The sequence below is a fragment of the Aythya ferina genome, assembly GCF_964211825.1.
Source record: "Aythya ferina genome assembly, chromosome: 7".
Taxonomy (NCBI): Eukaryota; Metazoa; Chordata; class Aves; order Anseriformes; family Anatidae; genus Aythya; species Aythya ferina.
Genome location: NC_140302.1, coordinates 28,040,261 through 28,067,893, shown reverse-complemented (window position 1 = coordinate 28,067,893; position 27,633 = coordinate 28,040,261). Strand labels below are relative to the sequence as shown.

Genomic DNA, 27,633 nt, shown 5'->3' with positions numbered 1-27,633 from the left:
TTCTCATCTTGATTTCTGCATTTTGCTTTTCTTTCAGTTCACATACTTATTGAACTTAACATTGTTGGCTGCATCTATTTAGATATAAATTAATGTGAGAGGTTCCCTTGTTTTTCGATTATATCGAAAATATATATATATATATTTTTTTTGTCACCTTTATTGAGTGTATGTGTACATATCTACACAAAAAATACCTTATCATTTTGGAAATGGAATGAGTCCATTTTTTGTTCACTCCCCTCTTTTTGATGGTGTTTAAAAGCTTACAAGATTGGCATCAACATTGCAGTTGGTTAAATGGCCCCGGTGACATTTCAATCATGGTTAAACAGATTCTGTTGTAAAAAATGCAAAGAAAAGGAAACCATAGGGCTTTGTTTAGAGAAGGTTCTGAAGTATGTGTACAGATGAAGAATTAGTGTGTCAAAGCAAGCTGGACAATTCTGGAATGGTCTGGCAAGCTCTGAGGCAGAAGGAAATTTAGCAGTTGCGTGCAGATCCTGACAGTTCAAGCAATTCCAGTTTTAAAATTGTAGAAAAGGAGTATGGTTTCTTTTAATCATTGTGGAAGGCTCAGAGAGGCAGAGGTGAAGGAGAAAGGGGCAGGCTGGTCAGTTCAGGCACTAATTAGGGTCAAGGTCTGTTGAGGAAGTTAATGAGTTTCTAAATAGCCAACTAGCAGCTGATAGGGAGGGGAAAAATAGCCTCTGCATCCTGTTTTTATTTCTGCCCTAAAGTGAATGGTACTTTTAGGAGAACTAGACAGGTTCTGTAGTCAAAAGTCTACTAGGAAATATTTTCATCTGGTGTGAAATGTTTTTCGTACACAACATAGGGAAAATTTGAGAAAATTTTTAACCTGTTGAGATTGGTGATTATTTACATGAGTATCCCTTGAGTCTTGCTGCCGTACTCAGGATAGGACATTTTGACTCATTTTTGCTGTTGTGGTCTCTCTGACCCTGCATTTGGCTGTGCTTCTGAAAGTGTCTGGCATGACTGCTTGTGTTTGCATTTCTCCCCCATCTTTGTATGCCAGATAGCTTTTGCCATCTTCCTGACCTTGCTGGGTAAACATTGCACTAGCACAGCTTTTGCATGGCATTCATTTTTGAAAAATGTCAAAAGGTAAAAGAAATACGAGCAGGTAAGTGAGTGATGTGTGTGTGTATATATATATATATATAATATATATATACTATATATCTTATATATATCTTATATGTAAGATAGGAGGTCAAGTTAGCACAAAGACCAGAAAATTGCCATGAAGGGGTGTGGGCTCTTCTTTAGTGTGTGTATGATGCTGAGAAGATATGTTATCCTGAATCAGGACATGGGTACATGCCTGCTGGGATGCGTGTTGGGTTGTGGGTGTAAGTACACCCATTAGCTAAGCACCCACCTGCGGATATCTGAATCAACAGTGCAGCAACAGTGAGGATTTACTTACTGGGGTTCTCCTCTCTAGAAGGGCCTGGTCTTTCCAAACCACTTGCACAGATAACTTGACTATATCAATTTTGTTCCCCACAGGACTGTATGCTACTCATGTCTAATAGATATTTAATAATATGCATGGGTTAAGAAAAATATTTTATCTGCTGTGAGATTCTCTTTCGTTTTCTCTGCTTTACCTCCTGATGGATCTTCATCAGGAAAGACCAGTGCATTTCTTTCAAGTTTGAAATGTTTGTCGTTCCTGTGGTGGCTCATTTCTGAGTCACGTCTTTTCTAATCACCATAAAAGTAACATTAATATAGCAACAAGCAATTAAAAACTCCAGCATCTATTTGGCCCACGCTATCAATTGAGTGTGATACCAAAGCGGTAATTAACTCTGCAGTGTTTGGAAGTTTGTTGTATCCGCCACCTGACTCCCCTACGCTGAATTTCTGCTCTCTGTTTTATTCTTATGGAACTGAGCAGGTACAAAAAAAAAAAAAAAACAAAAACAAAGCTTAAAACCGTGACATTTCTTGACTGCACATCAAGGAGGCCAGGACCTCTCCTGTGGTGTGGTTGCATGTCTCCTGCTCTTCTTAAAACAACCTGCAACTGTGGCTTAAGTTTTATTATCCTACTATTGAAGGCGTTAACTATTTCCAAAACAAATTGTCTGCCACCTTCCCTTTGAAAACATATCTCTCCCACCTGTAAATCAGGGAGCTGTTAATTCATTTGTAGATTATGCTCTGCTGTTATGTGATAGCAATTGTTTTGTCATAGATGTAATGGCCTAAGGATACTGCTTTACTTGTGTCATGTTCATCATCCTCTTGTAACTGCTTTTGGTTAATAATCTTTGGCTCAGGAACCTGGTTAGTGGACAAAATGACTCAGTGCCAGCACTTATATGAACTGGCTATCTAAATAGGATACAGCTTACTGTATAGGCATAATTTCATGAATTTCAATATTGTTCCCTTTAAATAAGCAGATGAAAGGGAATTGCCAATGAGTCATGTGTTATTTGCAGGTTATTGCCATCTAGACCCTGGTGCCAAGGAAACTGATTTATGCTCTGTTATTACTGTGTTGTTCTTGCATTGTGCAACAGATCAGTTCCAAACATAAATACATGGAGTAGCCCGTGCATAGAAATAAAACCTGTCACATTTAGGTATATGTACATGTTAGCCACCTTGCCAGGGAATCAGAAGTTTCTTTAGATTTTTCATTTTTTGATGGTTGTACTTTGATGCAATTTTATTGTGTTGCCTTTTTTTTTTTTTTTTTTTTTTTTTTTTTTTCTTTCTCATTTGGCTGCTTCACATTTAAGGGCAACTTTCAAGAAGTGACTTGAACAGAACATTATGGATTAGTTTTGAAACTCACCGTGCTCATTTGGGTCTCTTGTATATTTTTCAGCCTTGGGTGTGTTTGACAGTGGCATAAACTTTTGGGAGGACATAATTTCATCTTGACACCAGGATTCTGCGGTCAAGGTATGCTTATTTTTGTATTGGTTATGTTTTTTTTAGATGTAAAGGCAGCATCACTTATGTTCCACTGTTGAACCTCTGTTTTTGTATGGAACACATTCCTTTTTTTTTTTGTAGTTCCTTGTGTTCAGGCTAGGGGCACTCCGAGAATTTGGTGTAGGTGAAAGATCTTTTGAAAACCCTGTGTGTCCAGTTCAATGATTTTTGCAGTGCTTTGGACCTCTCCTAAGGCTCACTAGGTGATTTGCAGAATGGTTTCTCTAAAACAACTTCCAAATTCTTCCAATTCAGTTGGAGACTACTCATAATCAAACACCACTATTGGCTTTATCAGTTCACAGATAGTGCTGGGAGGGTTAGTAATTCGGAAGCAGATCCTGCCATCAGTTTTACAGAAAACTAGGCAGCAACTCATTCAGTATTGCACTGGTTGAAAACTTTGGCTTTATATTAGCTTAAGGACAGTGTGAAAGACGTCATTACATGCAGTTTCTTTTTAGCAGTCCCTAGAGGCTTTTTAATTTCTGAAGTCACTCTGTATAAGCAGTGTTGCAGGGACAGAGAACAGTCCTTGGGCACAGACCAGTGGGGTGATCACAGCCACAGCATACCACCCTGTGTGCCTTTGGCTGCCCTTCAGCCTCTGCCTTGTATTTTTAGCTTGCAGTCTCCTTAGTGGAAGAATTGTCTCTTCTTGCTATATTTGTAGCATGTTGAGCATAGTGGGTGGATCAGCAGTTGTGTCCATTCCTTCTCTGGTCTGTAATAAAAAATAAATATTCAGAAATGATTCCTTAATTGTCATTAATGAAGACTTTGTTTCCTAACAAGTACATGACAAGGCCTCCTTGTTTAAGGGAATTTGTTTGAGCTGTTCCTGACATGGATGTCTTTGCCACACAACAGGTGCTTCAAATCACTAATCTCCTGCAGTCCGAGCTGGTATTTATTACTGTTCAATGCCAGATCCTCTTGCTTGGCATAGCAGGGCATACCACACAACCTGCAAGTTGTGCTGGTGAGAATATTTAATCACATATCAGCAGATTACCTATAATTAGCTCTATCACAGCTAGATCCTTTGAGATCTTCAGTGGGAAGATAACATCTACTCCAAGGACTGAAACAACCCTGCAGGGAAGACTGGAGCCCAGCTGCAAAGTATTGCTGGGTTAGATTTGAGCTGGTTAAAGCCTTTGATGATCAGTCTGAAGTTGTTTAGAGCTTCATATTTTGAAGTCCAGCTTTGACTTCCTTGAGCTGTTCCAGTGGGTAAATACAAATACATCAGGGCTTTATGCTGCTCCTGTGCTTCTATATAAACTCCCCAATTCTTTGCTTTGTAGCATATGGTCAAGGTTTGCCAATTGGGTTGGGGTTTACCCTGCCCAGCACTAGAAGTCAGTGGGTTGTCTCTATTTTGGCTAGTCACTTGAAGCTAATTTTGTGCTCAGTGCAGAGAAACAGGCTCCTTCAAAGCCTGTTAGGAGTGATGCATCTGAATGTTCAAGTCATCCACTTTGGGATGAGATGAACTCTGCCCTAGAAATGAATGTTTCTTTCCAGAGTGAGGTACAGATATAGATGTCAAAGCTTAGCTGGATGAAACTCACCCAGTACATATGACCTTCATTCCAGGTCAGCTTTTCCTTAGCCTCTCAGTAATCTCTCAGTATTAGCGAGACTAAGTAGGACTTGGGATGAATTTTCTGTGTTGTAGGGGACACAGAGAAGGCAGGCAGAAAAGCAGAATTTGTCACATCACTTGTATAACTTGTTTGGACCGTTAAATTCATTCAAATTTTGTGTTAATTTTTCAGAACAACTCCAAAGGATCATCACTTCTGAGTGTACTAGAGCAACACCTCTACCTTGTAGCCTGTTGGATCCCTTGTAGGTCTAGCACGTGGCCAGGGAAAGAGAATCACAGCTCCCCTTGAGCTAGAGTTATGGTTACAATATTGTGTTTACAATACATGCAATATCGTCCCAGGTGGTTACCTCCTCTGGGTTAAAAACCCACAATGCTTCTCTTCATTGCTATTTCAGACTTTCTCACCTGATTAGCACCATATGTGTTCTCACATATTGGAATATCTGCTAACCATACCATAGCTGCAACTGGATTTTCGTGAGTACTGGTATGTAATAATCTAATTTCTTGTAAGGGACACATTTAAAAAGACTTAAAACTGAACCTTCCCACAACTGACAAAGCTGCATCAGGATCGCTTTTGTGTCTTGAAGATTAAGTGAAATGTGTATGAGAAGTAGGAGGAAGGAGATAGATCTGAGGATGAGAATGATGGTCAAGAACACAGAAAAACAGTCAGGAAAGCTAAACTTGGTACGTGTTTGGGGGCTTATACAAAGAAAAAGAAAAGATTTCTTAATGAAAATGTAAAGAAAATTAAAAAGCAAGTTAGAAGTTCACTACTTAATACGGAAAGAGATCAAATAGCAGATGATAAGAAAGTGCAATTATTCAAGGATTTCAAATTCCTTGTGTCCAAAAGTTTAGCAAAATTAATTCTAACTGTGGTAGGAGCTTAAGTGGAAAACAAACAAACAAACAAACAAAACAGAAATAACAGGTTAAATAATATTTTATAGCATTTATATAGAGAGAACCAGAATCTGAAAAATATACATTAGAATATTTTAGTTACTAGCTAAAGCACTCCCTGAATTGTTATTTGCAGTAGTTATGGAAAATGGAAAGACACAAGCCATTTTGGCCTTCTCAGCATTATTCATGAGTAGATTTCCATCTCTACTGAATGGTGAACAGTGGAACTTAGTTTTTCCTTCCTCTTATTCATGTATAGATTTCCTTCTTTCTAACATGTAGTTAAAATGTATGATCCATGTGAGCCTGCCATTAAGAGAACTGAAACCATACATGCATAATGAATGAGTTGGAAGTGAATTTCAAGTTTTGCATCTTGCTTCCTGTGAGTAATATATACTGTCACAGGCCCACAGGCCTCTTTAGCATCAGTGAGATTCATCTCCAGAAACAGAACTGTTCAGCTGAACAAATGTTGAAGGCCAGGACTTGAATTTATGTCTATATTATCTATTTATGTTATTTATAAATGCATCATAGTTGTGTGTATGTGGAATTTGTCTCTATAAAAAGAACAGAGAAAAGTTAGTCTGTGTTGACAGATTTGTACAAAGATTTCTTAAAGAGAAAACAGAAATGGTTGCCTATTCAGAAATATCATATAGAGCCCTGGAAGACACATTTCAGTGCCTGAACTTCTATCTCAAGATCTCTCTTAAGGTGCACTAAGCCAGGGAAGACGTTGCACAACATACAGCATAGCCAAGGCTTCTGGCACACTTTGGACAAAGAAGACAGGAAGTATTCAAATTACATCTCTCTTGAAACAGAGCAACGTCACTGATAACACATTGTCAAACCATGAGCTGATTGCCCATCTCCATAGGGCAGTGTTGCAATATTTCTGAGCTAACATCTTCATTTTCCAGTGAGTGACTGGGACAAAGTTGTTTGTAATTTGGTATAAAATTAGATTTGAACTACAATAAAAAGTCCCATAAAGGCTAATGTTATATAATACTTGGCATTTTTCAGGCAAAAATATCTTACTGGCTCTAGTGCAAGGTGTTGTTAAAATGTGTTAAGAACATTTTAGAATTGGTTGGCTCTCAGATCTGACTAAACCATGTTAAGGTTAGTGTATTAAATTAAAGTTCTTGTTGTTTGCTGATGAAATAGCCACAATGATATTTCAGCATGGAGAGTTGAGAGGTAGAGACTGTAACTTCCAGGAGTTGTTTGAATAGGTGTATTGTGTGAAACTAGCTAGCATTATTGTGCCATCAGTTCCAGTCCAAGCCCTTTGATTGAAGCCCTAAGCTTGAATCATCACCAGTAAAAAATAGAAATTTATGAAATACGTGCTGAAAACTTATTTCATGGCATTGCTGCAGTGATGCTGCTGCAGAGTGTCTTTGGCCTCTGGAATTCCATGACATTTCCTTCTTGTTTGCCTTCTCAGTACCTTCATTGGTGACAGGCTTTCTGTCATGAGGACTTTGTCTACATATCTAGAACTTAGTGTTTTATCTCCGAAATAAAGAATAAAACACAGAAGTTAATTTAGAAACTAAACGACTAAAAAAAGGAAGACATTTCTTAGATGAAATCTAAAAAAGATTACTGATTAAGCTCATTGAGCATGAACATTTATTGACCAATAAAATGATGAGAGAGAGTAATGCATTAGAAGGCTGATACACGATAAAAAGAAATATTTAGATAAAACTGGAATATTAGGTGTTGTAAGGGAAAAGATGTCAACATAGTGAAAACACTGCTTTTCGTAGCCAAATGTTGTCCAAACCCAGTATTAACTTTGAGCAATCAAGCCTTGCTTATTTCTCTTGGCTACTAAGCAAAGCAGCTGTAAAGACCACTGAGGCAATGTCCTGGGTGTTTGTTAAACAAATGTCAGTGGATTATACGTGTCTATCTCTTCAAGGAATTAGCATTCAGCAGTCTTAAGGGCCTCTCCAAATAATAGCTAATCGTCTTTCCCAACATCCTACCAGGTAGGAAGGTATTTTGTCATTTTAGAGATAACAATAATTATAAACATGTTAATACTTTCTGGCTGTATGGTATCAGATGGGAATCATAAATGATTGTATAAAGAAGAGGGTCATTCCCTCGTTTGTGTCAAAGCAGGTGTGTAGAGGTTATGGACTAAGGGGTGTGTAATGTGTTACTCGGACAACAGTAGGTACCTTTATGGGAGAAGCAACAGGTGACATCCGTCCAGCTGTCAGCCTGAACTTACTCATGGCAGGTGTTAACATGCCTGTGTCCCATGCAGAAATCTCACAGCTGGCTTCAGTAAACAAACAAGATCACATACATATATTCATATCATCAACTTGCATGTAATGCATGTAAACAAGTACACTTTGCTTCTAAATTAATTTCAGGTATAAGTCTCTTTGAAAGCATGTTCCGATAGTCTAACAAAAAAAAAAAAAAAAAAAAAGCATGAGAGGGCTAGTGACATCTTAATCTAATAAAACTAGACACAGTTTTATGTTCATATGGGCAATGGGAAAAATACAGTCTTACTAGGCGCTCTATGTCTTAAATAGAAATTTAGAAGTCTTGTTATGAAATATATTTATCTTGACAGCCAGAGCGTTTGATGTGGACCAAAAGAAGCCGCTATGAGCCAAACACCTGTTCATTACAACCATTGGTTCCTTTCCAATAAAGCCTCCAAGATGGGAATTCTTGATGACTTTTTTAGTAGCCTAAATGTTTTAGGAATGGGGCTAGGTGTTGATTTATATAGAAATGATTGATAAACACCTACTGATCAAGTGCTTGTGAAGTCAGTGTAATGATCTGTTCTGCTTCAAACTTCTGACCTGAGATAACCCATATAATCTCTCCTCTTTACTTGGGTGTTGTAAGAATAGCTGTATGTTCCTATGTATTTGGGCACAGTAGTGGGAGCCATGTAAGTGTCTCAGCAAGGCAGATAAAACAGCAGGGGACAGAGATAATCCCTGGCACATCTCCTGGGTACCTCCCCTCTAAATATGAATCATGCTTCATGAAGGCAGATGTAATTTCTGTCCTTGTTCATGACATTTGTCAGCACTGGTCAGATGTGGTAAGATGGTGGCTATTTTATCTGTTGTTTTGTTTGTTTGTTAGTTTGTTTTTCCCCTTCCTCTGGAGAGGAAAAGAAAGTATAGCTAGAGGTGCCCGTACAGTGCTCAGGACAATAGCAGGCAGAGTGAGAAGTGGGAAATTCATGGTTTGCAAGTCTCCTACGATGAGGAAAGGGAACTGAATTGTTTGGGACAGCTTAATTGAAGTGTTATTTATTTATTTTATTTAGAATTGTGACCTGCTTTACAATTATCTTTTTGTATGTTCCTTTATTGTCACTTTTTAATCAAGAAAGGAAAATCCACAGTTAAAAATAAATCTGCAGAATAATATTTCATAACTATTTGTTAGTTAAAGCAATACAATTAGGATGTTGTAGATGACAGACAATTCTGGAATAACCAGTACAAACAAGCATTAAAAAAATTAAGAGATGAAGATAAAAGGAATTCAGAAGACAGTAAATAAACGCTTCTTCATGTTTTCCCAGATTCTCATGTACTCAAAGATCCTTAGTTTGTACACAGCAGTTAGGCATGTATATAGAGATATAATGGTGCTTTGCGAATAGTGGGGTGATTTTGCAAGGAAGGAAAGTAGCTTGTATGACAGTATACTGGCCTCCAAAATGTAGGTGGTAGAAACCACTTAGGAAACTATTTCATTAAGGAAAAAAAAAAAAAAAGTGTTCCAGACTGATATAATTACAGTGTTTTCAATCATGGCTGAATTGGATGTAAGCTGCAGCAAATATTTAGGAGAACACCTTGTTCAAGAAAAGCATCTTTTGGTGACGACTCCATTTTTAAGGGCTTTGACAAATGGAGTTTACTTTTAGTTATGGAATAAATACAAATATCTTCTGGTAAATTGAATTCTCAGCATGGAAACAAAACTAAAAAATGTGTATGTGTATATATGTATATTTAAACTGGAAATTGAAATGAGGGAAAAGGCATGTTATGAATATTTCTTTTCTTTTTTTTTTTTTTTTTTTTTTTTTTTTTTCACTCCCAGAAAACAAAACTGAGCTTTAACCTGGATAATCATGTAAAGAATGTAATTTTTTTCTGCAGAGGTTTGACCTTGTTCTCCATAAAGTCTGATTTCCTCCTGGGACTCTCCCTCCCCCATCCTTACATTCTAATTCAATTTTACGAAACAACGCTGCTCCCTGCAAGAAGTAGGATATGACTCGTGGAGCACAACTGCACATATGCATCTTCTAATGGCAGGGATACTTGGCACGGCTCCTGCCCCTCCCTCAGTTCTTCCTCCCATCTCTGTGCTTGGACCAGGGTCAGGTTTTTGCTCACCTCTTACTTTTCAAGTGGATCATCTCCCACACCAAGCTCACTGTAGACCCTGCAGCTGGTCTGTGTCGTTTTTAGCATTTTCTAACCAAGACCAAACCAAAACAACTAATGCTTTCTGTTGAAACATTTGCTTTCTGTTGAAAGAAGAGGGAAAAACAATTGGAAGGGGTGAATCAGGAGGGGTGAAGATTTCAGGTAGTTCTTAAAACTGGTCCTTGTGCTTTGATGGCTAGGGTTTTTAAGTGACAATGTTTAAGTATTCATAAGTGGTTGAGGTTTTGGAGAGATTGAAGCTTAAAACCAGGAAAACCAAAAGGGAAAATAAAAGACCTCAGACTAGTAGGTTAGAAGTTGGATAGGTTGGTCAAGCTATGAAAAAAAAGTAAGAACAAATCTTTCCCTTCTTTGATGTCCCCTGAATGCAGCCCAGATCCATGTTCTTTAGTCATCCAGTGCCAATATTTTGTATCATATCAATATTGCCAATTAATATCAATATCAAATGCCAATATCATATTGCCAATAAATGTATCCTTGCAGGCATGATGTTATATAAAATACTTGAGTGTTTTCTAAAGATATAATGTAGCTAAACAGTGATAAACTAGGCATCCCTCAAAAAGTATTTCTGACCGTACAGGTATGTCTTGCTATGCATGTGAGTCTTGAATTTGAATCTTTTATAGTGGCTGGGATATTATTATTATTATTATTATTATTATTATTATTATTATTTTGTAGAATACCACTAGAAATTTGGAGAATATGAGTATTTGTAGAATACCAGTAGAAATCTGCAGAAACCAGTTTTTACTGATGTCAAGTGACTGCAATCTGTCCCATCAAATAATCTGTATGGCACTTAAATCTCTGCAGTATAAAGTATCTGAAAGGGGTCTTGGAATGCTCCTTTTGTAGAAAATGAGAATCGTTTATCAAGAAATAGCACCAACTTCAAAAAGTATTTTGAAGATAGTACAGATAGCTAATGGAATAATGTTTCTTGAAGTTAGATTACCTCTATCTACGGGCATGGCTGCCTGAATTTAGATGTACTCTGTGACCTAAGCTAATGCCTGAGATGAAAGCATTGCCAGTTATGATAAAGGGACACTAATAAACTGTGCCCAGAGAAATGGCATGTGTTCCTTATTTGTGCTGAATTTCAGAAAGCTGCAAGGCCCTGGCACCACGAAGACAGGCTCACACATCAAACTTGAAGCATGTGAACAGTGAGTGAAAGAAAGGGATCACAGGAGGAGAGAGGCCCAAGTAACCACAGTGCACAACAATATCTGTTTGCTAATGATCTGTTTGTTTTAGATCAAAAGTTTATTATTGCAGTCAGTAAAGATATGAGTTGAATTGCACACACGTTTTGTGTCAGTGTTGGTCAAAGTTTATATAATTAAGCTTTGGAAAACAAAAGTTTTTACAATAAAGTGCCATTTTTTGGCAGCCTGTTGCATTAAGGCTTACAAACGTATGACCTGCCTACCAGCCACCGAAATTCAGACCATCTCTTGAGGTGCACTTAACATGGAAAAAAAAAAAAACAACTTTCTGCAGGTAGAATTTGCTTTCTGGCACTGCTTTGACTATTACTCAAGATCCTGTCTGTGCCATCGTTTTTTCATCTGTTGGTGGTGTTTGCATTAAGTTGTGTAACTGCTTCTTAATGCCTGTTACGAAAGGATGCATAGATTGCAGCTCCATGAGGTATCCTGCACAAATCACTACTGATAAATGTAAGCATGTTTTCAAAAGTTACTCTCGGTTGAAATAATTTTACCTTGATGACATTGTTCCTACATAGACCAAATGCTTTATTAATTCAGAAGGCCAATATATGTTCAAATGGGCATCAGAAAACATGTAGCTGTGTTATCCTGTAATATAGTGCCTGTTATATTCTTAGCATATAACAACATGATGCAGCTTTCCTGGTTTGGGTGGGAGTTTCACTGCTGAGTTTTGTATTGCCATGACTTTACCCCAAAGGTTTCAGGCTAGATCAGCTAAAACACAATAACATGTAGGCAGAGAAGACATCAGAAGTCAACAGTCACAATGTTTTTTCATTTTACGCATGTTCTTCTGTGTTAGGCCATTTTCTTTTATTTAATCTAATTTTAATTAGCCAACTTGGCATCTGTACCAGGGAAAGAGGACATTGCGCTAACTACAGAGTTTAGCCTGGAATGGAGAAAATTGAAGAGACTTGAGATTAGGGGGAAATCTTAGTTGAAGAAAAAATTAAAAAGTATTTAAATCTAAATCAGGATTGTAGACAGGGTTGTATTTTGCAGTGTTGTTAGCTGTAATAACACTTCTTTCTTTCACTGACATTAATTTAATACTTTGCTGAATGATTAATTTGAATCCCAATAGCAAGCCCCACAAGTTAGATTTAAAGCATTTCTTCACTGCAGTGTCCCATCAGCATATATTTTCTATTGTGCTCGTCTGAAAATGCATACCTTTCTTTGCATGGAGACTTTTTCAGTTCTGAATATCAACTGACCATGTGAATATGAAATGTGTCACATCTATGGTCAGAAGCCATCTTATATATATTTAACAGAGGGATAGATGGAACAGAGGAGTGGAGAGAGTGGGCTGTGCTACTGACAGTGAAGTTGCAAAATGGCATTCAGGCTCGTTGATCATTGGTTGTTCTGCCTACAGATTTTGCAAGTACAGAGATATAGATGACTTTTTCTCAAGATCAATCTGACCCAGGCTATATGAGATTTATCAAGGCCTAGATTAGAAAATAAATCACATTCCAAAATATATTGGCTCTCACTTAGAGGGCTGATCATGAACAGATAACTATGTTAGCACTCGAAATATTAGTTAAAATATAGTTAAAATATGGTGTCTAAGATATTTATAGCTACAATTTGTGATCCTAATGTAAACGAGCTATGAAATCTTGCTTCATCTTTCATCATACTGGGTTTATTGATGATACCTCCTGGCCCAGATGCAGTAACGATCCACCAGAAGAGCTAAAACTGAACAAAGAATGGTCAAAAATGTCTGGATGATCCCATGATGTAGGTTGATAATTCCTTTTTTTTTTTTTTTTTTTTTTTTTCCATTAGCCTCTTGAAAGGCTGTTCCAGCAATTACCTCTTAACTGCATAGGAGCCTTTTTCAGTTTCCAGTCTGGCCAATGTTTACTCATTTGCTTTATGTTGTGCCAATTTTACCTTGTAGCTTACACTGGTGTACTTCCCTGTATGGTGCTCTCCCTGAGGGATTTCTAGAAAGGAGCCTCCTTCCTGATCATTGTTTTGTTTTGTTTTGTTTTTAGAGTTAATCACCATGAACTTGTAAAGATTATTCTATTAGCTCTCCTCTGTACCTGTTACAGTGGAAAGTCATCTGCTTAGAAGAATGGTAGCTGCACTGAATGTGGTATTGTAGACAAGGTTTTATACCTTTCCTAATAACGGCAATTTTCAAATAATGCAAAAATATATTCTAGTTGTATTGGAAATACAACTAGATATGGCACTATGTTAGTTGCTCATGCTATTGTCAACTTAAACCCCAACGCATTTTTTGTTTGTTTGATTGTTTGTTTGTTTTACCATTTCTAACTGATCACAATGACTATACTGAATTTAAGTTGTTAGTTTCTTGGAGCACTCTTGCATTTCATCCCTTTTATTTTGGTCCCTACGTACATGCAATTTCTCTATAACATTTTTATCCCCGTTTCATTGGCAGTGCTTTCCATGGTGCTTATTTGTTGCTTGTATTTTTTTTTTTTTTTAAATTTGTTAACTTAGTTACCACGTTCTAAACATGTATATAAGAAATACTGAATAATAACTGCAGGAATATGTATATGAGAAATGTCACGGGTGAAAATGCACAGAAAATTCTTTCACAAGAAAAGCTGGGGAAAAACACTCAGCTTGAGTGGTGGAGCTCAGTTTGATCTGGGAGATGCTGCAGTAACTCTCACTGAATGTGAAGGTAAACAGAAACCCTCCAAAAACTTCTTTTGCTTTGCTCTTGCTATGGAGAGGGAAACAAAGAGGAAAGTGCAGAATAAACATGGTTCCCAAATTTGCGATCCTAAATCTGAAAGACCTGTGGAGCGACTCAGTCCTACGCCCACAAAGAGCTTTACAAAACCACCCTGTCACGCTATGAACCATGTAATTTTCCTGAAGCAATGGTTGACCATATACAAAATACCAAGCTAGTAATATGCACTGACCTTTGATAAAGTGGAAGGGACAGAGCTGCAAAAATATCATTTAGAGAAGATATTCAAGAATTCTGCTATTCCAAGAGAATATCCAGGAATAATTAAGCAATTTAGTAGTCTAGGGTACATGCATAAAAGATTTCTGATGTCAGAAAGGTATAAGGAGCTTAGGAAATTACTAGGTTATGCTTCAAGCATTTTTTTTTAAAGAAAAAAAAAAGAAGTAGGATTTTATCCTGTTGTGAGATGAATATCTGTTATTTAATAACTGAAAGTTACACTTTTGCCCGGTCAGTCAGTATTATTTTCATCAAATGATTACTGATAGCTTGTGAAATCTGGCAGTAGAGTACAATTGTTGGCCTAGGCATAGAACTCAAGAATATTTTTCTGCAGTTTCCAGATCCAGAACTCACTTAAATGTGAGTAGGAAAAATGCTTTTGTTTGGGAAACAAACTGTGGGAAAATTTCTCAATATGATTTGAATGTCAGAATAGAAATGTAACAACCGGTGAAGCAAGATTAGTGCAAAGAGAAGGCAAAAAAAAAAAAAAAAAAAAAAAAAGAAGACACAACTCATCAGTGTTCTTAGTCAATTTTGTAGTGCTGAAACAAAATGTATAGCTTCCTTTTTTTGTTGTTGTTGTTTATAGATAAAATCGCAATAATGTAAAATTATAGATATGACAACCTGAAGCCTAGAGACCTTGTATTTTTCCGTCAGACTGACTTCTAGAAAAAAAAAGTCTAGACACAACTACGGAAAGTTTAAGTTCAGGTTTACTTTTTGCAGAACCAAAATCAGTGAACTCCTTTCGTTTGCCCAGCTAAATTGGGCAGAGGGTTGTGGGGAGCTTGCATTTTGGAGATGGTTCTGCTCACCTGCAGAACAGATAATCAAACAGGAGACTGGAAAATATGGGGGTTATGACTTCTTCACTGGAATATATCAAATCATAGAATATTCTGAGTTGGAAGAGACCCACAGGAATGATCAAGTCCATGTGGCAGTCTGCATCAGAACCACTGCACCAGGTCAGAACAGACTCAGTAGACCTCCCAAGGTGTTTGCAAAAGATGTCCCAAAAATTGACACAATCTCCCAACAGAGTCTTATGCCTTTCACGTCAGAAGCATTAAGCCTCTTCCAGTGGCCCCACGGCAGCACCTACAACTTGACAGTCGCCTTGTCAGTGCAGTACCAACGCCTGTCCCATGCCTGGGGATGTGATGGCCAGCGGCACCTGCTCCGTGGCTAGTGTCTGACACCAGGGCTCTGGGTCAGACACATAAGGGAAATGAAATAGATGAGAAGAAATCATTTGTCCTGAAAGGAGATATAAAGTATAGCCAAACCATTTCTATGTACAGTCTTATCAGTCCATTTCATGGCCATTTGCCAAGGGAGACCTTGGTGGCTAAGGTCCTGAATACCCATAACAGAGGGCAGGGGTGTGACATGGTGTGATTGAAACCCCATGTCATAACCTGTTGTAAAAGCTCTTCTGCACTGGTGGTTGAAAGAGCTGTCTGTGATCCTGACTTCCAATATCCACGGCGCTTTAAGTTATGAGATGTGAAAAGCCCTTCTAAAGCCACCTGCTGCAGAGCAGAGCCCACCTCAGCAGCAAAACCCACCTCATTTGGAGATACCGATAAAAGATTTGTCTAGCATCACATGATAATTAGGGGTTGTGTTATTCTAGAACAATTTGCTATCTCTCAAGGATTCCTCCATCCTTTGGAATCCTCAAGGATTCCAATCCTCCAAGGATTGCCATCCCTCACAGTGAATTTGATAAGATCACGATTTTGTGACTTATTTTTATGCTATGCTTTATATTTATTTATATATGTATATATGTATATGTATATATATATATTTTCTCCTCCAAAACGGTCCTCACTCCCCTCAACTCACAGATTTCTTTGATTTCTTTATTTCCATTTCTTGGTTGTTTCTTTGGAGGGTGAGAGTGCAGCTTTGCATTTTTAGAGATGGAACCAAACGAGAGGAAACTGGCCTTCTCACTGTCTTCTGCAGGGGACCTGGCAACAAGTAAAAGTCCTTCGGGCTTGACATAAAATAAAGCCCTTAGTGGAACTTGAAATATCTACAGAAACAAAGCTGACTTTATCCTTCATATAACAGAGTTCTACACACATAATGATTTTAATGATTTACAAATGCATAATATTTTTGATGTATCCCACAGTATTTAAGGCCAATATACAATAAATCAATGTTTCATCTTTGCTATTTTTGAGATAAAATCAACTCTGAGATAAAATCAACTTTGCAAGTATCTTCCACAAGCAAAAGCAGAGAACTGAAATACCTGCTCTTACAAAATGCACCCCTTATTCACCACGGGTGAATAAAGCTTGAAGCTTGAATAGTTATGCTAGAAAATTGCTTGAGATCTGAGCGTGGGAGAATCTTGTTCCAAATTCTGTCAGCAAGTGTCCCTAGATTAAAAAGGATGGCAAATTCATTTGGATACTTAAGATTTTCTGATTTGTAGGTAATACAAGTATGTGTGCAATTGCTTGATAGATAAATGCTGCTATGTTGTCTGTAATTTTAAAAGTTAGTTATACTGGTTTTAATCAAATAATGCTTTCTGTTAGAACAAAAACCATTTTTGTACTGATGTGAGTTCCAAATTCAAGAGAAAAGCAAGGAGCAGCTTGGGCTGAAATGCCCTTATCTTTTCAAGTAGCAAATATGATATTTGAATGAGAAGAAACTACAGAATCACAATGCGCTGTATTACATAGGAGAGAGTCACTGTGCTCTTAATGAATTTTGCTCTTGTTCTCGAGATAAGGGAGATGAAATAGATGAGAAGAAATCATTTGTCCTGAAAGGAGATATAAAGTATAGCTAAACCATTTCTATGTACAATCTTATCAGTCCATTTCATGGCCATTTGCCATTCTCAAATGCTCTTAGTATATTGTATACCAAAGAAAATACTGCTGACATCGAGTCCTGCGACTGCCAAATTGCATATTCATTATTGTTCGCAGTCACGTGAGGTCAAGTCCGGTTACTGCAAACAACGAATCTTTGTCTGCGTCTTTATTCCCTCCTCATGCCGTTTTTGGTTTCCTAACTTTTGTAGCACTCCCTGGGCTGAAAGTTTCTTTTTAAAGAGGATGCTGTGTACTCTTTTGTAAACGTGTCTCCATTTCTAAAAGTGACATCATGGGAATTGCTGAAGGCGAGCTGGGACGCAGGACACGGGTAGCCAAGATGTAAAAGAAGTCTCCCTCTTCCCGGCTCCCCCCTTGCCCCCACAGCATCCTGTAGCAAACAGGTACTTTGTTGCACTCCGCTGGATGCTTCTTGAGGAATGTGAACATGGAAAGGACAGAAAAATCTGACAAAAAATGAATCCTACCAGCTCATTCTCATTTACAGGCTGCTGTGCACAAAGCAGTTTGCAGATTATTCACAGAGAGCCAGGGATCTGTTGGTTTGCCATCAAATGCAAATTACCTCGCTGCACTCATTGACGCAGTAAACACCTCAGTTTAAGTTTAAAAAGATGTACTGCAAAACTGAGGCAAGCTCCCACTCCTACAGAGGTCAGTGGCAAGCCTCCCATTGACTTCAATGGCGGCTGGGCAGAGTCCCTGTTTTCTGGAAGCAAGGCTCAGCAGTACTTGTGTTTTTTGGAGCATATGCAGCCCTCAAGGGCTGTTCCTTTACAGCATTCCAAATTTTTTTCCCATTTGCCTGATTCCATGGCAACACATCAGCACCAGGCCCTGAATACTGAAACGAGATTTTTACTAGTAAGCCTGAGGATTTATACAAGTGTATCCTGTAAAAAGATCTTGCTGAGCTGCAGTTACCATTGGACTAATTCTTTATCCTTTTCAGATGAGTGGCAAAATTATCTCTGGATTTATTTTACAATAAGCCAAGAATTTGCTAAGGTTAGAAAAACAAGGACACTGTTTTAAAATCATACCAGAAACAACTTTATTATTATTATTATACACAATTACTATGTTTAAGTAAAATACTGTATTTATTTGCTATTCTTTTCAAAACAGTTTAGGGAACCGCCTAAGCAGTTTACTCATAAATGATGCTAACACAGACTCTAGAAATTGCAAAAAATGATGATAAGGCCATTGAGGTTTTGTTCTGATTTCTGTATTGCTTATATCAAAGAAATAACCACTTTCCAACCTGAACAAGGATCCATATTAGATTCTGAATGTACTAGAGTTCATCTTTTACAGGGATGTGATGCAGATCAGCCCTGTATGCTCTGTGGCTGGGAGTTTGCTCAGAGTTACATCATAGCATGCCGAAACTGAGTGCACTGTTTGATCCCATATTTTGACACTAAAAACTGTGCGAAAGGGGAAAAAATATCAAAGCAATTCTATACCTAGAGGAGGTAAAATTGCGTGTAAGAAATACAAATGGTCTTTTATATTAAAAAGTACCTACTAGGAAGTTCCCAAGCAAAAATGCAAATGCAGTGGAACAACAAAATGACTAGTGAACACTAATTACAATTTTAACTGTTTTATGTTTCCTGCATTTTCTTAAACTCTAGATATAAGCATTCACTGCCATCTCTGTTTTATTCTGCTGTCACGCGATCCAGTTGTTGAATCATTTCCTCCAGAGTGATTTTTTTAGATAAGCTCTGCCCCGTTAGCTGCAGCTGGAGGTGCCCCATTTTATGTTGTTCCATCCACTTAGCTGGGCCATCCGGGCCCATCAGGATGAGGCGGCAGCATTATACTGGGACCACAGCTGCTGTGATGAGCTCTGTATGCAAGGAGAGTTACCACAATAAGTGATGCAATGCTGGATTTTACTTTTCTGAGCGGTGTCCAGAGCCTCCCCTTTGGATGCAGCTTTCCCCCCCTCAGGCCTGACAGCAGGACATGGCCCTGCCGACCAGCTGGACCCACAGCACCCGAGGGAGGCAGTGATGTGCTCGTAATGTAAGCGGAGCTGGGCTGAGGTCAGAAACTGAGTCACTGGTCTGACAGAAGTGCTCTGACTCGATCGATGAAACCCTTATGTATTTTCTTTTCATATAGACAGCCTCCTGGGCTAGACACGGATTAGCGAAGCAGTTACAATTCCATTTAGCTTCAGCAGGCACAAACGAAAGCAGAATCTGCCCTCCCTTTCTCGCTGACCTTCAGTGAATCTATTCAGGAAGAAGTTGGTATGAAGTCAAATGCTTTGTTACAGAGCTGGTCAGCTACGGGCTTGTAATTCCAAAGTGGCCAGAGACACTGGCTGGGATGCTTTTGGGAGACCAGAACTTGTGAGGGGGTGTTTGGCACTATCTGAACTAACAGTCATGAGAACTGACACACACAGTGCTAACCAAGGTTGGAATTCTTGGCCTGGATGATGAGAAAACTGGGAGAAAACCTCACTTGTGAATGTGCTGTGAGAAATACAATTGGGGATTGTTCTTCTGCTATACAAAATACAACACCCTAGGAGGTGGTGCTTTTCTATATAGGCTGTGCACTAGTGCTGCACTGTGTTTTATTGCAGAAACGCAATCTTTTTGCAAGAATTGTATCTTTCATGAGATCGCATTATATTGTTGTGGTTTAAAAAGTAGGTGTAAACTCCAAAGTCCACCTTGCAACAAATACACTATATTTTCTTGCTAAATAGGGATCTACAAATCTCTTCTGGCCCATACGCTACAGAATACTTTTAAGAAAGCATCAGCTTTTTTTCTTTTTTCTTCTTCTTCTTTTTTTTTTTTTTTTTTCCCTCTTTTTAGAGAATAGTAAATATTCTCCTCAGACACTCAGTCACGTGAAGTGGGGCAATTCACAAATGCATGTAGCAGTTTGGTTTTCTGTCTATCGAGTCTCGCACATTTCCTTTAAGTGTGAAAAGCATCGGTAATTCTCATTTGTCCTAAATTCGAAGCGGCATCTAGGAGAATATGTCCTTGGGTGAATTAAAAAAAAAAAAAAAAAAAAAAAAAAAAAGACTGCAAATGGGATATTTGCATTAGCATAAAATGATTTATCATTTTTTGTCACTTTATACCTGTATTGCTCTGTATTAAATATCAGTGCAGACTCAAAGAAACATAGACACAAGCTACCCCCCTCGCCCTTTCCGCAGGCATGTAACTCAAACTAAGCCCCAGAAACACTATCTTTAAATAGCCCAAGACTGCCCAAGCCAAGACATGCTATTAGTCCATGTTTGTTTATGTGCAGCAATCTCTATCAACATTTACTTTTGCATTCAGCAAAAGACAAACTGGCAGCGCTGCAAGGCCAGGTAGGCAGATCGATACCTGTCCCGAATTTTCTGCAATTGTTCTAACTTCAACAGCCCCGAGCCCCTGTATATCCGAGCCCCTGTGTACCCATACAAACACGCTTTTACGTATTATATATTTTTTTTTCAGGGTTTTTATTTGAGCAGCCCTAATCTGAGAGAAAAGTAGCCGGGAGGAGGGGGGGGGGGGATGAAGGCAGCGTGGCGGTGGAGCCGGCTGCCGGGTGGCTGCCCAGCGACCCCCGGGAGGCCGGGATGGCGACATTTGGGTCGAAAGGGGACGGGACCGGGGACCCCCGGAGCCCCCTGAGGCGCTGCGGGGTCGGGACAAGCGGGGCTCGCTGCGGGGAGCCTCGGCTGCCGTGCGGCCCCGCGCCATGGCGGCGGGCGCTCAGGAAATCGCGTCAGGCCCGGCGCCGGCAGGCGGGCAGGGGGCAGCGGCCGCCACCGAGCCCTCTCCGCGTGTAGCGACCGGGCTGGAAGCCGCAGCCGCAGCCGGGTCCGGGGCTGCTCCCCCCGGCGGCTGCGGGGCGAGGGCGGGCGGCAGGGGGCGGCTGGGAGCCGCGTGGGCGCGGAGGCTCTGCCCGGCGGGGGCCACCCCCGGCGGCGTCCCGGTGCCGGCCCCTCGGCAGCGGGCGGGGACGCGGCAGCCCCGGTGGCGGCGTGAGCGGGAGCGGAGCTCGGGAGAGCGCCGGGTGCGGGTGCGGGTCCGGGTCCGGGTCCGGGTCCAGGTCCGGGTCCGTACGCCCAGCCCCGCGGGGATGGCGGCCTGAGCAAGAGCCCTTCGGCGGAGGTACGTGGCGCGTTGGGAGCGCTGGAGCAGGCTTTGAAACACCGGCAGAGAGGTTTTAGAGGCCAGTGCAGCCAAGGTCACCTTGAGCGTGATCTGGGGGCACGCTTCGTTGGAGTTCTTCAGGCGTTCAGCCACTATTTTATTGCATATATGGTGTAGTTTGAGTATTGATGTGCTTTAGTTAAAAAGGGCAAGTGAAACTTAAAGAGTCGGCCAAGAAGAGGTTCCCGTATGGGCTCGGGTTGTGTAACGATGCCCGGTGCGAGGCTGAGCGTGCTGCGGCTGCTGCTGGGGTGCGCACCTGGTGCGGGCAGGGACGGGGCTGCAGGGAGGGGGGGAGAGGCAAAATGTGGGGATGGAGATTTGTGGGGCCTTGCTCCTGAAAATCCTACACGGGAACGGGCTCGCTGCTGGGTGGCTCGTGGCTGGGCTGTAACGTGTCATTGCAGGGACAGATGCAGGAGGTAGAGTTGCTGCTTTATGGTATTTTTTGCTAAATTAAAACGCTGGGGCTCCTCTATTGATGGGACACCCAAACGAAACGGTTTAACCTGTAGGCTTTTGCAGGTATGCAGTTCTAAGTTGTTTTGGTGCGTTTGGCCTCCTTTTTCATTTGTTTGAGGGAGAATTATCTATCTTGCTTACCATATAGACGATAAATCATCCGTTTTAAAATCATTGTGCAATTTTAGACCTTTTCAATGTTTTTTAATCCAGCGAGCCCGTCACATCACCAATGGCAGCAGCATGTTTGGAATTAGGGGTGTGCTTTGCACGGAGCACTCCTCCATCCGAGGAGATTGTAAACTGGTTTGACTGCAGCTAGACCAGGCACATAAAACTTACTGTGGGATAGGACTGGGAGAGGGCATAAAGGAAATTTTATCAAATTGATTGGTGTCCTTCAGAAGGAAATGATGAAAGAATGAGGTCACGTAGCGCAAGAGAATAGTAAACTTTTAAAAGCGGCTGAAATGTCCTGGCTGAAATGTCCTCTGTATCCTTGTGGCCAAATGGTTTAATCCACGCAGTGAAGAACAGCGGAAAAGCCTGAGGGGGCTGTGATGACCTGTAATGGGAAGAGGAGAAGGGAAGGAAAAACATGCACGTAGCTGATTGGTATACCACATTCATGCAAATCGAATATGGTGGGTTAAATCCTGCTGGTTTCTGAGCGTAGTGAAACTTCTTCAGAATCTAACTTTTACTAAAAGGTGCAAAAATACCCATTAGCTAATTAATTGTTAGATACCTGCCCCTGAAACGATATATGCATGAGTATTTTATAAACAAATACATATTATTTTACAGCTTCTGATCTTCAGATCAACTCGTGTGTCATGGATGAAACTGCGTTGTCCCTTGGAACGATAGATGTTTCGTATGTGTCCACCTCAGCAGAGTGCAGCATCGGTAGATGTAAGCATTCCAATGAAGAATGGGTAAGTAAAAATTGCAAACGTGGCTGGCCATGTTTGCCTTTTGTTTTCTCGCTTTTTATATGCAGGTTGAAGGTGGACTTTTTTTTTTTAATCATCTCTAATGCATGATACAGTTTTGGTTTTAATGTAACTTGAAATGTAAGGAAGAAGAAACAGTTCAGTGCTGTGCCAAAGACTAATGATGCTCGATAGGGAAAACCTTCATATTGAACTCTATTCGTAGTCTCACAGTCTACTGGTGTGATGTTAGTAATCATTTTATATAATAGTAGATGTGCAGAATTTCATTCTGTAGCAGACTGAGGTCAAACAGAAAGTCAAACAGAAAGCTGGTTCCTGTTCCAAAAGAGGTACTTGTTTGAAATGTGCAAGGGAAAAGGAGCGCGAGGCTAAAGATGCACACTGATGTAACCATTAGAGTCAGAGCTATTCATGCAGTACAGCAGGCAGAGGAAACTTGGTGGATAAAAATAAGGAGCCTATTAAAACTTGGTGTCCTCTGAGTGAGTCTGGGGATTTGGAGGAGGCAAAGGGGGAAGGAGCGGAGAGGGTTGGGTGGAGCACAAAGCCACATGGGGACGAGCTGGGTGCTGGTTGGTTTAGTAGTATAGGTCAGGAGAAATTAGGCACTTCTCTGGAGAGGAGGAGTTTGAACTTGGTACAGAAGAAGGGTTGGAGACATGGTCAGAGTTGAGGAAAAGGACAGATGTCCTGACAGCTGGGTTTTGTATCTTGCTAGGAGTAGGATACATTACACAGCAAGCTGCTGGAACAGAGAGGTCTGTGAGAGAGTGGGATAAAAGCAGGCAAGCCAAAAAGATAGGAAAGGTTTTGTAAGAAAGTGGTGGTAAGTTTGGTCTGGGATTGGAGGCAAGCAGAAGCATTTTTGCTACAAAGTTGGTTAATGAGGAGTTAGCATTACTGAGGGTGATAGAGAACAGAGTGGGCCAGGCTTAGCATTTTGGTGCTTAATTATTTCAGTTGAAGAGTTAGCCTTGGAATAAGTGCAAATTCATACAGCTTGCCAGGTGTGATATCTGCATATTTTTGTTTTCAGTCATCTTCAGCAATGCTTTTGACTTTCTGGTTGTTTCTCAGTGGGCTGGCTTTCTCACTGGGTATGCGATGATCTGTGTTTGTGTTTCTAAGCCATGTGCTTGCTGGTTTTAAGGTACTGGTTCTACCACACTTCTCTTCCTTTTGAACAAGCTATTTTAAACATATATCTTTGTATTTTGCCATCTTTTCATTGTCGTTTGTTTCTGTGGCTTCCTTTTTGTTAAAAACTTACAATATTTGGTTTAAAAAAATATGAGTCTAGTGGACCTGATGCTTATACTCAGGGGAGCAATAATGCAGTAGACTTTAATGGGAACAGCCAATGTCTTTGTAAGTCTTGTAGTTAAGTATATTTTTGTTGTGTCCCAACAAACAGAACGCGTTCTGTAAACGCACTTACTTTTGATTTTTTCCATTCTGTAATCTTATCCTAACACTGGGGAAAGCACAGTGGTTCCTTTTTCATGTTGCTTTGAATAAAACTGCCAAAGAACAGCCTACAGAGGCAATGGAGTTAATGTTTCGTGTATATTCAAATTGCAATTTTACAGGGTGTTGTCTGGTAAAAGCTTGAAATGCATCGCTCATATTATGAGCACCTTTACATTAGCATGTAATTTACAGTTAAATTCTTCACCTTTTCTCAGCTGTCAGTTTCCTTGCTGTTTCGTAGTAGAGTTATTGTTTATTTTAAAATTTCACATGTCAGCAAATGCTGCAATGCTCAAGATATACAAGTACAACACAATGTTTTGCTTTTGTTTTTGCTTTTTGTTTTTAAATCACATCACTTGGAGATGAAATAATTTGTTTTAGAAAAAAATCTTTAAAAAATAAGTATTGGTTTCAGGATTATTTTATTTTTTTGTGATAGTTTTGTGAGTGTTTCTGGCAGCACCTCTAATCAAAAGTTTTCAAATACCCATTAAAACATATGTTGCTGGATATTGACATGGTGTTCTTTTGTTCCATAGGGAGAGTGTAACTCTAGGCCTCCTCTCTTCCGATCTGCCACTTTAAAATGGAAAGAGACTCTGTTGAGCAGAAAAAGGCCATTTGTGGGACGATGTTGCTACGTATGCACTCCCCAGAGCCGGGTAAGAAGATTACAGGCTGGATTATGTTTGACAATAATGCGTAGTTACAGTGTAATGAAGTTTCAGAAGTTTTCTTACTTTCAGAATTAAGGTCAGAATGTTCTTGCTTTATAAAGGAATATAGTTTTTCTCATTTGTTTGTGGTTATATTTTCTTTGTCATGGAATTAATGGATGACACAGATCTATTGTGATGCTTTGTCTCCTGCTATTTAGTGCGGACTTACTCCATGCACAAAACTGTCCAGCTCTTCAGAATTAGTACTGTGAAAATGTATGGAAAAAATTATCTGCTCTACTGGATTAGTAACGGGAATTTGGTGCTTACAAAAGTGTTAAGGCTTATTTTTAGGATGCTTGATTCTCTGTCCACACAACAGGCACAGTTTTGAAGTAAGCAATGTACTTCCCTTCAAACTTGAAGAGATCAGTCCTGTGCTTGAGAAGACAGCTTGGTTTTCTGCACCCAAATAGTTCTTGGCTTGTCTGCCCACCCTGGCAGCAAGACGTGCCAGTTACAATGGCAGGGATATTTGTCTGCTGGGAACAGCATCAAGAGGGTGGCACTGGAGACATTATGCGAGCTGCTTTAAAATGTGACCTTTATTGAACTGCATTGAGCAGGTTTTCTCTAGGCTGAAGATGTAAAATGCTGATAAATGGCATAATGTAGTTTGCAACAAGTTCATCATCTGGCTTGACTGTGTGTATACCGCAGGCTTTACATTGCACTCAGCTACACCTGCACTGAGCTCCTTATTTGGCTGGACTGGAATGAAAATTTGCTTTTTCCTTTGACTAAGGAAAAGTTGTTATTTCACTTTATTACTATGCCAAAATAGAAAGCTGCAGCAACGATACACAAATGTGGGATAGAAATCCAAATGTGCTGTGAAGAGTATATATGATACGGGCAGCAAGACAGGCAATTAGAGAAACTGGGACTGCTTCTAACAAACAGTGGAGTGTTTTGACTTGTAAAAAGGTGTGTAGTAATCCCTAGCTAGGGCCATTATGCATTTAGTCATTAGGCTATTAGTAATTAGGCTATTCCTCTCAAGTTGGGGATTACACTTCAAGAAGAAAAATCTTGTTCTGTATTTTGTTCGTTTAATAAGAAATTTCTAGGCCTGAGATCTCACTTAGGAACGAGGCATGACCTGATGAAGTCCTTTTTCGCATTATGCCCCAAGAGGGTACCATTCTTGCTGCAGACAATAACAAACCAGATCCTCTCATTAGAGTCCGTGTGTTTCGCTTTTTTTTGAGCTGCCTGTTTAGTTAATTATCTCAAGGAAGAGGGAGAGATGAGCAAGACAGATTCCCATAGTGAGCTGGCCAAGCTAGCACCTTGCTGGTGCTATAAGTGGCAAGTCTTACGTTCTTCCTGCTCTCCTGTGGCTGATAAAGTTTACCAGCCAAGCAGAACTGCCTGCTTTATTTATTTATTTAGTCTGTGGCTGTCTTAGTTTTCTGCCTTACCTGAATGAATTTGGCTCATTAAGGGGTCTGATATTCATCAGTGCTAGTGGTGATGTAAGTTACAAGGTGGGGAGGTGGTGGGAAAGGGTAGGGCAGTGTGGGAGCTGGGCAGCTCCCGTGTGGTGCAGAGCTGGGAGATTAGCTCACATCGTCTCACAGAACCACATCTTCTGCCTGGCAGAGGATCGGGGCAGAGTTAAACAAGGAAAAGCTGAAGTGTGACGAGACATCTGGAGGATGAATTTCAAGGAGCAAGTTTATAACCTAATGAATGGTTAGCGCACTGGAGTGGACTCAGGCGTTCAGTGATGCTTCCTCAGATTTGTTGCTGATTTTTGGGAGACCCAGAAGTCGTCATTGTGCACAAAATTATGAATGAACATTGTGAGAAATTGGTGTTAATTGAAAGTTTTCATTTAAGTGCCTAAAGTTACAATTTGTCGATTGTGCATACTACACAGCTGTGCTTTAACATGGGGCAAGAGTGTTTGCTCCCACTGCAGTGTGTAATTTCTACCTGATTTGCAAATGACACAGGACACTCATGTCTTTCAATATGTGGCAAATTGAGTGTCCTAAACAAACTACAAACAAATAAGGCTCTTATCTGTCTCCCATTGCAAAATTGGTAATGAGGCTGTTCTGTAGCTTTGCTGTTGCTGGTAACCATCTTTCTCCTTAACTTCCCTGTCTTTGACTTCCTTGAAATGCACAATCCCAGTGATTTTACCTATAATTCCCTGTTGGCATGGTACCAGTTTTAAAATTAGTTTCTTTCTGCCCAAATAATATTTAATCTTTTGGTCAAGGTTCTTAGCTGGAAAATGGAAGATTAAAGTTCAGGTCTGCCTGCCAGGGAATGTTTGTTTATCCGAAGTGGAACTGCTCCCAAACTCATCGCAGAGCAGTTAATAGTCTGACATGGAGAGCCTTTATGGAGGAGGCTGGACTGAGTTTGTTGTTCAGGCAGAGCAGGAATGTGAAGACAGTTTGCCATGTAACCATGGATATTCTCACCCCTGGGCTGCTGTTATGTGATGCCTGATCCGCTGTCAAACTGGATGTCACAGGCTGAGTGTAGAAAGGCTCGTGGTTTTAGTAATGCTGAGTGTGGCTTAATGAATTTCTGGCTCAAATAAGAGTTCAGTCCTGGTTTATGTTACACCAGAATATAATAAATAAAAAAAATCTGGCTTGAAGAATGTAACCAGAACATTTTTCTGTATGCAGTGAAGCCTAGAGAATACACTGGAAGTACTGGAGTTGGGAGTAGTGACTTTCTG

At 40.0% G+C, this 27,633-nt stretch overlaps 1 protein-coding gene and 1 long non-coding RNA gene across 3 annotated transcripts in view; both read left to right on the top strand.

The window, feature by feature from the left end:
* Window positions 1-780: 780 nt before the first annotated feature.
* LOC311439711 lies at window positions 781-11,312 on the top strand. Its single transcript, XR_014694948.1, has 4 exons — window positions 781-1,150; window positions 2,876-2,952; window positions 4,999-5,090; window positions 11,112-11,312. It is a non-coding gene; the product is annotated as an uncharacterized lncRNA (long non-coding RNA).
* A 9,693-nt stretch (window positions 11,313-21,005) lies between these two features.
* The window catches only part of GPAM (glycerol-3-phosphate acyltransferase, mitochondrial), a 28,670-nt gene continuing 22,042 nt past the window's right edge, over window positions 21,006-27,633 (top strand). The window contains exons 1-3 of one of the 2 annotated variants that reach the window (XM_084525726.1): window positions 21,006-21,271; window positions 22,583-22,713; window positions 24,747-24,869. In XM_084525726.1, coding sequence (XP_084381852.1) covers window positions 22,612-22,713; window positions 24,747-24,869 — 225 coding nt within the window. In that variant the 5' untranslated portion in view covers window positions 21,006-21,271; window positions 22,583-22,611. The remainder of the gene's footprint in view (window positions 21,272-22,582; window positions 22,714-24,746; window positions 24,870-27,633) is intronic. The other variant, XM_084525725.1, reaches the window with a different exon arrangement.